Raw genomic sequence first — 13,377 nt, 5'->3', positions numbered from 1 at the left:
CATGTTGTGAGAGAAATCACTGGCCAGAGTGAAAAACATGTTTTCTCAGTGGTTCTACTGCAATTCATGTAGTATTACATTCATTGTGGATGCATATCTGGATGACAATTAAATGTGTCTTGGTATGTATTATTTTCTACTATAACCTATTTTATTGGCACATCAAAAATAGCTGTGGGAAAAACAAAAAAATCAAGGGGAGCCAAAGATGGCCCCGAAACAATACAGACTCTAAGGAGACTGTCTGGCCCAGTCCATAGGGCAGCAGCTCAACCCGTGTACAAATTCCCCCTGTAGAGGGTTCATAACCCACCATGGCACTTTCTCTACCCTGACCCAGTCTCTATAACCCTCTCAGCTGTCCCCCTGTCTGAACAAAGTAAAAACAATACATAAGGGGGTCAGACTGTCCGCTCTCCATTTTTAAAAAGAAAAAAAAACCTTTCCTGCGCTGACATACAGATAAACAGTCTCCCATCAGCCATATGTGGAAATGTTTACTTTCTTATCATTGTGTTTGACAGCAGGGTAATACAGCGATATATGTGAGTGTACATGTATATCACTCACCAATCAGGTGGGAGAGCTATAGTAGGCCAATACTGTAGTGTTTGACTAATGAATCTCAGGTACAGACGAAACCTGAGTTACAATACATTTCCCTTAAATGTCACTGATCAGTGATATTTAATAATAACATGTTTTATTTAAAAAATGTCTTTTTTTTCTTCAAAAGACAACTTGTATTTCATAATGGCACATTTCAAAGTAGCTCTTTTTTCCCCTTTTTGTATGTCATGGCTTCTCTTCTATTTCTTATTAAAATATTTTCAAAAGTATTTCACTATTTCTCAACTAATTTAAATATACTGCTGCATTTATACTTGCATTTATATTGCCGCATTTATATGTTTATATTATAAAGGCATATTTATGTATTTAATTTAGACAAAAATGGAATTTCATAGTCAGGAAGTGAGAACTCAACAGGTCCAAACAGGGGCAGGGTTCACTCCAGGGCTAAGAGTAAACAAAGTTTCTTTCATTGAGAGGCCTGGAACTGCCATTGCTTAAAACATAACAGCACTGCACCCACCCAGCTCTTTAAAAGCTGCGATAAATCACTTTCTTAGTTCCCATGTAAGAGGATAATACATTTGTAAATATTTTTAAAATATACATGTGTAGATATTACGTAAATGTAAATATGCACACACCAGTAGATCTTGATCCATTCACTTTGGTCTGATCTTTTTTTAGCTTTCTTGTTTAGTTTTTTTTTTTTTGTTTTTCAGTAGCCAGTGGTAAAATCTGTACTTTGTACTCATTCTATATCTTTACAGTGGATCCAAGGCTGAACTACCTTCACAAACGAGAAAACTAAATTCAAGCAACAGAATAACTGCAAAAGGTTCCTTTTGGCATCATAGTCTGTTTGTATTGTAAAAGATGTGCAACATGATGCAATATAATGTGCACCAAAGCTTTCATAAAACAAATATATAACTGCAACATAAAGCATTTATAAAGCTTGATAAGATGTAAGTGACACAGAAGGGTACCCATTTTATTTTTGATCCCCTGCCCGGCTAATAATCTGTGAAATAGCCCTGGTGCACTGCCAAGCGAAAACCAGAGACCAAACACTGACTCAAACATTTTACAGGATTCTCACAGAAATACACAGCAAATTTCCTAAGACTAATAAGAACATGTGCGTTTAAAATGAGAACGTTTAATATGCGAATAAAAAGGTAACGTTGGGTCTGACAAAAAAATTTGAGTAATGTAAGCTCCATACGAGTCACGTGAGACCGGGACAGTGTTTGTCAGTTTTCGTCTGAGGGGCGGAGCTGAGTGGGAAAGCAGTCTAAACTGAGCAGCCGAGGCTACTCGCAGACGGGAGTAGCGGTACGGTAGTAGAGATCACCCATTTTCCCGGATAAAATATATTAATTCACCTGGAAAACATTTCTTTAAATAACGGTTAAACAGCCCTCCTAAATTGAGATACCTTCATGACGGATATAAGGTTTTTCTCTTTTTCGAACATCCATGTATAGAAAACTCCACGCACAAAAGCCTTCCACAACAAACAGCCTGTACATGCTGCCTACAAAATATAACCTATTTGGCAATAAATAATCATTCCATTGAGGGCGTTTAACTGCGCGTCAGCCGCTTTTGTACAGCTTTCCGTTACATTTAACAGCGAGCATGGACGAAGACAATCAAGGTATGTTCAATTATCGCATTGATTTTAGTGTCTTGCATTTCATTTGTTTGAATTATCACTGTGTTAATTAGGCTTTATCAATGGACATGAACAGCCTACGCCAGAAATAACGAATGCTACTGGCCATATTATGTTTTTCTTATTATTTAGGTTAGGCTACTGCTATCTTTTGTCCATTATGATGATTAGGCTACCTCTTGAAACGTAATACCCATTCTTATGTTTTGCTACTCATTATTTTTTATTATTATTGTTATTATTACTTGTAGCAGTATTACTCGCAGCAGCTATAGAAGTAGTCGTCGTCGTGGTGGTATTAGTAGGCTAGTGTCTTGTCAATTAAAATAGAATGCTGAATTTGATTAACTGTGCTGTAGTTTTTTGAGTAGAGTATCAGCCCTTTTTACGCGAAGTCTTTAGCACCTAGCATTAGTGATGGAAGTGCTCCGCTTTTCTGCGTTAGGCTAGCAGGAGGGACGCGTCTTTTTTAGAAAATCAATCTGTGCCTCAACCACCATCCCTCAAAGACCCTTGACATCTGAAGGCAGTTAGGTCCCGAAGGTGTCCCCATCGCCAAACCATTAATAGGCTACGCGTGGGGTTAAAACTCTTCCCCGCGTTCGGGAGGTTGAGTCAGAGGTCAGAGTGAAGATGTATTTATGTTGTATGTGTGTGACCTATATTTCATCTATATGTGACAGCAAAGTAAAGATTATTGTCGTAAAGAAGACAGATGTGTTAATGTTGCCGATCCAGTGCTATAGGCTATACTACATCCACGGTAGGTACATTTTAGTCAGGATTATAATTACTTTGAAGAAGTTCCTCTGTTCGTCATAATTGGCCACACACTAGATGAAACGTTGTTCCGTTTAGACTGCATGTAATTTCTTGCAAAATATTCAAGTTTTTTTTACACCTAAAATTTAGTCGATAATGGCACAAATTTACTGCTATACCGGTCGAAACGCAATAACCATTATGATTATAATATTCAGACATGAAACAGACCTAGCTCTTTTGATGATTGCGGTTGTATTTTCCAGTCTAATTGGAGAACTGGTTATAATTTAGTGTAAAAAATAAAAACGTGCCGTTATTAATTGGAGAACATTGTATGGTGTCTCTCCCCGACTCTCTGGTAAATGACTGTTGGAAATACTCTAGAGGTATGTGAAGATATTAAGACATCACACCTGAACATGGTCATGAACGAGCTGCGTGCTCTGATAAAATGCTGTCGGTATTGTGCTGCAAGGACACTGCTGGTCTGTTTGCGATGCGGTAAGCTACGCTTAGTCCTCGGTCAGCCAGGAAGGCTGGGTCTTCCGCCCACAGCCAAAAACGACCTCAGACAACAAACTACTTAGCCACCATTATTTGCATTGCAAATAATATCAATATTGAAGTGATCCGGAGTTATCTGTTACACCAACCTTGGTCCTGAAGAACCACATGTCTGCTTTGTTCTAAGTTGGCACTGAATTGCTCGACATGTTAATAAATTAAAGAAGATTATTACACAGTTAACTCACCTTGTCTGGGCTCTTGTGTCTAAATTGGTTGCTAATCTTAATATAAAAACAGAAATCTGAAGACCCCATGGCTTCTGACCTGGGTTGGCTGCCCCTGTATTATGCTAAATAGTATTGTTACTTCTATAATGGCCATTGGACAGAACTTTGCATCCTTTGTACTATCTGAGCCTGTGCGTAGCATGGAGAAGTGGTGTTTCAGACCACCATGGCTGTTTCATTGCAGGGAGGGTTTCTGTCAATGACAAAGGGTGCTTGCTCCATTTAGGGATGATTGTTCTAATCAGGAAACTGGGTCGTTCAGGGTTCTTTCAGGGGAAAAGCCAAGACTTGAATAAATGTGGCAAAGTTCAGCTAAGACCATGACCTGCCGTCTTTATGACCATGGCTCGATTTGGCCAGATTCCATTATCAAGTCCTGAGAGAGGGGGGGTTACCTTCCTGTCTTACATTCGAAAGACCCAAACATATTATTAGAAGTCCTCCTGGAAGACACCGGTTATTCATTTTTTTTTCCAGCCAGGAGATTTTATCATGTCTTCAGAGAAATAGGATTGGAGAGCAAGGCTTTTCTAGGCCACCTCATGATCCGGTTTGCCAAGCAAAACTTCCTAAAACGAGGTCACTTCAGTTCAACACATCACCCATCCACACAGAATGTTCTGTAATGAAATTCCAGCTATGTGTTCTGCCTAATGCTACAGCAGCAGTGCCCCACCAGGGAACCAAACATGCATCCATCTGGTGAGCAGAACAGGAAATCCTATTCCCTAACCGCTATATCTCATCACAGCCTAAATAAAGCCGCTCAGACACGATCAGCTACGCATCAGCTCAGCACAAAGGACAGTTCTGTGCTTGGATGGCTGGTTTTTCTCAATCAGTGATCACGCACCAGCATGCTGTGTTCAGTAGGGTTCATGGCGGAGTGAGACGTTCATGTTAAACCTGCAGTGACAGAAGCGGCTGCAGGAGGCTTCAGGAACGCTTCGCGTGTGAGCCGCTGAGCGAGCATAGCGCACGCGTTGGAGTGACCTGCGTGTGGCGCTCTGTCAGGTTGGGGTCGCCCGGAGCTGCTGTACAGCGTGCTATGCTAGCGTGTTACTGCTGCCTCTGCCCATGCTGGAGTACTATCTGTTCTCTCACTGAATGCATTCTCCACACAAACCTTCTCCGGCCAGGGTAACCTTAGGACGCTTATATGAATCCCAGGAGTTGGGTGGGGGTGAGTGCTTATTCAGGTGGAGATGCATACAGGCAGGCTGTCTTGTGATACCAGACAAACAGAGAAAGAGGGAGAGAGAGAGGATGAGAAACTACATGGAAAGACAGAAATATGGAGAAGAGCCAGACTCTGCAAGGGGTGTTTGTTGAGAGGTACTGAGGTCAGAGGTCAGCGTACGGAAGGAAGGAAGCGCTATCCTGTCCGCCACGGTGTGGGACCCAGAGCCAAGACCTCTCTGCGTGATTGCAACTCCACATGACCGAGACTGCTCAATGCTTTGAGCACACACACGCAGTGTGTGAGTGTGTGTATGTGTCCTGTTTACTACCTGACATAGTTTCAATGGTAATGACAACATTAACTTAAATGATTGTTTTTTTATATTTTGATATTTGGTAAGGATTTCATCCGTTTTTAAGGATTATTGATTTTTGGACTGGCTATTTTGTTGTAGCGTAAAAAGTTTTTATGTTTGCGCTTATTGCCACAATTTGTTTTCAGACTTTTTCATTTATTCTTTGTTGACGTGTTTTCTGTTTCTTCCTCCTTTGAAATGCTGTTGATGTCGATCCAAGCAGCGCACTCCACAGCTGCAGCTTTCATCCGTTATCAGCCAATTCAGCAGGAGTTGTTGCTGTTATCAGAACCCCCCCCCCCTAACGGCCCTTCTTCGAGATTATTAGGAACCTCAGCAGGGCTCCCCGTCTGTCCGTCTGTGCGTCCGTCTGTCAGACCCCTCTCGTGGTGGAGGGCTCGCTGCCCTGGGAAGCGCGCGGTGGCGGTACGCTGCTGCGGCAGCGGACAGCGGCTCACGCGCTTGTCTCTGCGCGGTCGCGACCGTGACAGGCGTGGCTGCGGGCCTCTATCTGACTGACAGCCCCGCACAGAGAGAGCCGTCCGCAGCCGGCGACGCCGTGGGGGGGGCGCATGCCGATCGGAGAGAGCGAGGGGGAGAGGAAGGAGGACCAGCGGAGAGACGGACGGTGATTCTGCTGCGTCGCACTGCGCGGAGGCAAAGCGTTCGGAATTTGAATTTGAGAGCGATGTGAAGAACCGGTTTTTAGGGAGTACGGTCGCCCAAAGAAGTCGGCTTTGCATAACTTCTCAATTTGCCTGCCTTCGTTTAGCTTTTATCGCCCGTTTGTGTGTCGGTGTCTGTGAAATGCGCCACGAGCCGTGAGTCAGAAAAAAGTCACAAAAAAGCCAAATACATTTTCCACATGTGTGTACGTAACCTCTCGGAGTGGCCTCTCTGTCCTGTGCAAGTTTCGCCCGGTTGTGTGTGTGTGTGTGTGTGTGCGTGCCATTTTTTCAGACCTCCGGGTTCCTGGCCACACACAACATGGCAGTCCGCCAAGCTCAAATTTTGCATAATGTCTGCCGGCGTTTGCTCACTCTTTTACCGCATGCCACAGGCAGACACTTCCTACAGACGCACTCTCCGCTGAAGCTTCGGCCGTCCAGCTAGCAAAGTCTCGCCTTGCTTGCGGCCTCTCCTTTCTGATTGGTCTTTGAATAATTTAGCTGCTGTCTGTTTATTGGCTTCCTGGCTCCGTCCACAGGAAGACCCTCTCGAAAGCACCTGCTCAGTTGGACGCAAGTAAGGCCGTGCTTTCGTTGTCTGACTGTAACAAGAAGAAGTCAGGATGGCCAGGTTGTACCTGGAATGATTTGTATGCTGGTGTTAATAGGTGTTCCTTTTCTTAGCTCGCATGGTGCTAAGTTCCGACCAGAATATGTTTGAATCATCAGGACGTGGTTATATTTGGACGTGCCCTTGTCCTGGACGTGAGTCTGCAGGGGAGAGAGGCGTGTCAGGTGGTGCTGTCTGTCTGCAGGTATTTCATCACCACACCTGTCACACTGTCTGTAACCAAGGGAACATCAGCGTCCTCTCAACTTATCCTGAGCACAGACTGACATATCAGCATCTCCTCAGCACGGACATGCATATCAGTTTGTAGTGAAGTCGGTTCTGTGTGAAATTGTATCATTTACGTGAACATAAATGGAGGCCCATAAGCTTCATCACCCAGCCTTATAAAGAACATCCTTGCTTTATAATTGTTAAAGAAGGAAATGGCGGTGAAAGATGTGTTTGCTTGGCCTCATGCAGATGCTGGACATATTTGCTGATTATTACAGCATATGATTGATACCATGATTGCAAATCTCCTGGCTAGTAGCAGTAGATCCCTGTGCTGTCTGCCTTGCACTGCAAACTATGGCCACACCTCCTTGATGAATAAATATTCTTGAATACCAAGCTCATAAATCCATATGCTTTTACTCTGATAATAGAGTAAGATTTTTTGAAATGTTGAGAACATGGAGCTGGCCGTCTGGTTGACGTATAAAATGACTGCGCAGCGTCTACCAGTTGAGCTCCCGTCTGCAGCCCAAATGGCCACTCCCCGTCCCCCGTGACTCCGACCGTCTCGGGTCCCGAGTTCGGTGTTTGCTTCTCCGTTCCTTTTACTCTTTCAGTTACAAAATCAGGCTCGGTTGTAGATGGAGATGGAGATCTGAGAAAGAAAGGGCGTCTTTGTTTGAGAAGGCGGGGGGGGATAATCTTATTATGGCTGGGTCAGGGCTCTCTGGGGTGTAGTCAGGGTGAGCCGGGCGAGGCCCGCGCGCTGGCGGGATTGATCCGGCTCTCGCGGCATCGGGCCCCTGGGGACGGAAGTCCCGCTCGAACCCGCGTGGCGATGCTGAGGGGATGGGAAGCGAAAGCTCTCTGAGGAAGGTGGCGGCGGCTTTAACAGGCAGATTTACGGGCTGGCTGCAGCATCAGCGGCTGAAGGGGCGGGGCTAGCCTTGCGCTACGCTCGGAGCCTCACAGGCGGGAAGGAGCGGGAAACGATGCTAATGCTGTCGTCACGGCAGCGGGTTTGCGCCCGTGCGAAAACGGCCGGTCGGCGCGAGAGCCCTGTAAAACGCACGGAGCGCGCCGTGAGGGGGCCGATGGGGGCGGAGTCTGGGGGCGGGGCCTGGGGGCGGAGCCTAGCAGCGGAACACAGCCGAAAGAGCGGTGGCTGGCAGTGCACAGGGACAGGAAGGAAAAGGGAAAAGCACCCGAGAAGATGAACCGGGACGCGGAGGTCATAAGCGGTCTAGAAGGTTCCGAGGATCAGGTGACCTGAGACAGGCTCACGTTGAAGGGGTTTTGCGGAATTGGGGGAAGCAGGGTTTTGCGGAATTGGGGGAAGCAGGGTGGTTAGTTTCGAGGGGGGTTATGTCCCTCCTCTGTCAGGGACACGGGACTGTGTCTCTTTCTATAGCTGTGGGTCACATAACAAAAATAACCCCGCCCTCCTGCGTCCTTTTTCTCACCCTGAAGTTCAAGGTTTTTTTTGTTTTTCGGAAAGTGAAGAGAAGTGCAGGGTTGGGGTTTACGTCAGAGAGAATGCTGATTGTTCGGCCTGTGGGGAGAGACACAGGAAAAAGATGCATCCCTGTTCCAAGGATGTTCTCCCTGGCAACGTGCAATATCCCTTCGACCTGTTTTCCATTGGTGTGCTCATGTGGTGAAGCCAAACCATAATTAGAGTGGATGATGGTGCTCTTTTCTTCTGAAGACAACATGCCCCGGGGTCAAGTCTATATCCACAGTGGTGCTCAGTGCCAATCTGACAGGCGAACGGTGCCGCTTTAAAAATGTATACCCGTTAACTCTGGCATGTTTAATGAACTACATTACCCAAGCATCATTGCACAGAATGCTTGTTCTCCCATAATAAGCACTCATATGCATGGGTGCTGTATAGCGTTCATAATCAATTCCTAAGTGGATTAGGTTCTGATAGAGACTCACTGCACCAGTGCCGCAGTCATGCACTTCTCCCGATGGAATTAATTTATTTATAGTCCTCTGGATCCTGCTATACTGTGCTGTTGCACGAAATGTCACACAGGTTTAATTATTAATGTCCTGCTTACCCAAGGGCCCGGCCTGTCGTACTGTACGTATTACAGCTCATGCATGTGTTCGCCTGGGTCGCATTGAAGGCTCCAGTGTTTTAGGGAGTTTTGGGAGGCAGGGGGGATGGAACTGTCATTACCTCCTCTGTAAGGGACTTGGGACTGTGTCTCTCTACAGCTCTGGGTCACACAAAAATAGCCCCAAAACAAGCCCACCTTCCATCCTGTTTTTCTCCCCAAAGTTCAAGGTTATTTTATGAGAGGTTTAGTGGTGCGGAAGCACGGGGGTTGGGGGGGGGTGGGGTTTTAAGAGTGAGGGACCGCAGATGGGAGATCACTGCAGCTCATTCACTCCTGGGCTCCTAAACCTGAGCTTCTACTGCCGTGCGGCTAGAACCCGCAACCACCCGGCTCTGCCTCCCCATTGGATCTCCATACCAACTTTCCCATAATCCTGTCCCTCTGTGCCCAATTTTGAAAGCTTATAGGTTGAAAACCGTCTTTTTCGACAGGCTGTTAAACTGTATGTTATATCAGTTTGTCGCATCTGTGGTCTTATTGTGTCCCTCTGTTTGTAAATGATTGCCTTTCTGGTTCTACAAATGTCTGATGTGTATTGTTTCTGCACTTTGAGTCTGATGAGGAGGCACCATATAAATAAATGTGTTGTTGTATTAATGAAGATATTAAGGCCGTGTAAGCTTCTCGTTATGATCCCAGCTCCCTGACTTCAGCTGCATGCTGCTGGCTTGCTTAACATCTGAAGCAGTGTGGTGAGGTCCGTGGTGCAGTAAAGGCCTGTGGTGCAGTGAGGCCCGTGGTGCAGTGAGGCCCGTGGTGCAGTGAGGCCCATGGTGCAGTGTGGCCCATGATGCTGTAAAGGCCTGTGGTGCAGTGAGGCCTGTGGTTCAGTGAGGCCCACAGTGCAGTAGAGGGGCACACAATACGGCTGCGCCGATCCATGTGTGGGTTTGTGGAACCGTCGGGTGGATTCTGCAGTGACGGCGAGGAGCGTGGTATAGCGGGAAAAGTAGGTTAGCGCTGGAGGGCTCTACAGCTGTGTGCATCTCCTCTGATCAGATTGGGCTTAATCACAGAGGGGGGGGGGGCACACGCCGGGGGATTACAGGGTTCTGTAGGCCCCTTGTGGGGGCTGGGAGAGGCGGGAGGCAGCAAAAGAGGGGGATTGGGCCACAGGCGAGGGATTATGACATCACAATCCCTGCCCCCCTACTCATCGGAGCTGTAAACACGTGTCACTCTCCCAGAGGACTGGCAGCCTCCTGTGTGAAAGGATATGAATATTAATGCCCACTCTGAGTGGTTCAATGCTGATACATCAATGTGGGGTATCACCATGACTGCATAATGACCTTTTACACGGCTGTTTCCTGATATCCTCCTGAGACCCTCCTGTTTGTGTCTTAGATGACAGAAACAGTGAAAATGTTTTTAAAAATATGTATTTATTTTTATTGAACATGCCTTGTAGTGTAGGTTTCGCCATGGTAGAATATGTGGCACTTGAGATTAAGACCAGAGACTCATGTCCTCTACGGCGGACATAAATTAATTGCCGGGTCTTAGGAGGATATGCTTTGTTTTGTAAGTAAACTCCTGATTATTGTACATGAACTCCTGCTGGCCGCTTCTGCCCCCATGCCGTCTGCCCCCCCGCCTCTGAGCTTTGTTGGTGACTGAACGGGGGAAGTGTAATGCCGGTATGTTTAGTTACAAACGATGAAGCAGGAATTGGAATGAGCAGCTGGTTTATACCTCACGCCACGTCACATTTGCGCATCCTCATTTGCATGCAGTAACGCCACCATCTTGAGAGACATCACTGTTTAAAAAAAACGCCAAAAAAGCAGTGGTTTATTTGTTAAAAAAACATCGCGTGAGTGCCTTGGAGCAAGCAGTATTCCCCTCCATGAGCGTCACCGAGTTCTGTAGTTAAGTGTCCCGAAAAAGGAAAATCTGGAAAAACTCATCCCACCTGCACTGCCTTGGGCGTTTGGCAGGAACCTCCAAACCCCCCCACGCACACACACACTCACACACAGAGATCCCCACACTCCCCCATTCCTCCATCGCCTGCACGCAAAGTGAGCTACATCCAGTCCAAGACTCTCTGTCTGCGCGTGAGGACAGGTTAGCCCAAACCACAGCCCGTCTGCTGCGGTTCACCACCCCCCCCCCACCCCCCCGCAGCGCTGCTGCTGGGTTCCTCTCTCATCGTGTGTCGGACCTGCTTGAGAGGATTTTTGGGTGCTGGGGTGTCGCCCGTTTGCACTGGTGGGTTTTAAGCTGTGAGGAACTCCCTGTGCTCACTGGCATTAAAGTAACTCTCCCCCCCCTCAGACCTGATGCTTTAGGATTCATTCTCTGTCGCCTAAAAGCACAGACAAGGAGCCAAAAGAGGGTCTTGTAAACACAGTGGCTGGAAATGGCTCGCCTGATGCTTGTTGGTCTTTGGTTTTTTGCCTCCATATGTTGTGCTGCAAATGTTTAAATGTTCATACTGTACACGTCACCGGTGTTGAGTGACAGCTCGTCTGCCCTGCTTAACCAGTTTCCGCAAAAACTGCGTTTTCAAATGATGCCTCTGAGCAACCGCCCACCAGAAGCTGTGGGCTGTGAAGCAGGAGTGGTGGGTGGAGCAGCCAACGTTGGGCGGAGCTGCCGTGTCCCTGCCAGGCGTGGACCAATAGGAAGGCGGCTTTCGGCTGCAGGACATTTTCAGTTTTGGTTCAGGTCAATGGGACGGCAGTAATGCGATAGCCGTGGCCCATATGGAGGCCTGCTGTCCTGTCTGTCGTAAGCAGGGCCTCTGAAGATCCTCCATGTGACTCGGTGGCAGGCCTGCAGGAGGCTGTACTAAAGGGGGCCTGTGTGAGAGTTTGCCAGGCGTGTGGTGGCGCTGCGATCCGGAGAGAGACGGATACACATTTTGGCTCGCCGATTCGGCGCTCTGGCGCCTGTTCAGCAGCGACGGTGCCGGCGCCAAACCTCGAGACGCAGCGGGGGAAAGACCGGGCTGCTGGGCCGTCTGGCCAAGTTACACATCAGAGAACTGGCACCGTCCCTCCCAAAACTCACTCAGGCAGCCAGTCAGCGAGTCAGCCAATCAATCAGTCAACCGACCAACCAATAAATCAGTCAGCGTTCCTGTTCAACACGTGTCCTTTTTGTGCACCATCAGTCAGTCACTGTTCTTGTTTGGATGTTTCTCTTTTGAGCATCATCCATAAATCAATAAATTAGTAATTCGTTCAAAGTAATCTGTCTTTCTGCGTAATACACATGTTCGATATCAGTAGGTGTCATTGTGTGCAAAGGTCATGACACCTGGCAATGGGTTTCCCTTGTGAGTTTCACACTGATACCTATAAATTACAATGATGTGGGCTGGGGTGACCTCAGGAAATAACATTAGCGACTTCATTTTGAGAATTTACAAGTTACCCGCTGTTTTGTTACAGACTTACAGGATAAGCACATATGACAGAGGGGGCTTTGGCCAGTGGAGGTTTGCAGGCAGGAAGCTCTATAAAAATATTTGAACCTTTTCTGCAAAATTCACAGCTCCCCCTGGTGCCCAAACGTCAGAACACGAGGAGTGTAGAAACAAACAGGGCGGGTCAGGCCACCCGTACGGTGGCATGGAAGGCGCGAAAATCAGTCCACAAAATTGTCACGTCCGCAGAGAAAGAAAACCGGGGCGGGGTTCCCTTACAACCCCCCTCCTAGATATGTTCTCCCTGTCCCGTGTGCAAGACCCTCGCCGCGGAGGCCAGCTGTGCCTGTCCCGCTCCTCTCCAGATGTGGGGATGGGTCGGGGCCCCGGAGGGTCCAAGGTAAACACCGCTTCTCTGTTTGTTTTGCCAGTGTTAAGCTCCGCCCCCCTGCCCCATCAGACAGCTGGGCTGAGACACTAAACTCGTTTCCTGAGAGAGTCACGTCAAGCCAGGGGCCCGTCTCCATCTCAGTCAGGGGCCTTATTAATCTCCCACTTCCTGCCCCCTGTGTGGCCCCTGCTCTTCCTCCTCTGCTGATTTATCTCCGGTTTTAAGGTGTTTTGACTGGGCGGGCTGGGGATTTTATTTGGTATTGAACTTTATTGAACCAGGTTGATCAATTAAGATGTCCGTTCTCTTTAGGGAGTCACAGTAGGTACGGAATGCAAGAGATTGTGTCGTAGTCAATCAAATACAGCTGGTCGGGTGATCAGGTGGCCAATGCAGACCCCCATGAGCTAGAACCCATATTCTTTCAAAAAGGGGGTTGTGTGAAGACCACAGCGACGCCTTCATGCTAGCTGGGATGATTTCAATCCGTGCTGGTATCATGCAGTTGGGTTGTAAATTCCCAGACTGGTCTGTTTCCAGTCATTTTCTAATATGGATTTGAAAGTTATGAGTTTGTTCCATTTTCAGAGCTGAAACCCTATGGCTTGCAGC

General features: G+C 47.4%; 1 protein-coding gene across 1 annotated transcript in view; it reads left to right on the top strand.

Moving 5' to 3' along the window:
* The first annotated feature begins 1,873 nt into the window (after positions 1 to 1,873).
* LOC135243416 (cytohesin-3-like) overlaps positions 1,874 to 13,377 on the top strand; it is a 35,163-nt gene continuing 23,659 nt past the window's right edge. Inside the window, exon 1 of the mRNA XM_064315222.1 lies at positions 1,874 to 2,236. Within this exon, the coding sequence (XP_064171292.1) occupies positions 2,218 to 2,236 (19 nt within the window). The 5' untranslated portion in view covers positions 1,874 to 2,217. The remainder of the gene's footprint in view (positions 2,237 to 13,377) is intronic.

The sequence above is a fragment of the Anguilla rostrata genome, chromosome 17 (assembly GCF_018555375.3).
Source record: "Anguilla rostrata isolate EN2019 chromosome 17, ASM1855537v3, whole genome shotgun sequence".
In the NCBI taxonomy this organism is placed as follows: domain Eukaryota; kingdom Metazoa; phylum Chordata; class Actinopteri; order Anguilliformes; family Anguillidae; genus Anguilla; species Anguilla rostrata.
This window is presented reverse-complemented; position numbering and strand designations above follow the sequence as displayed.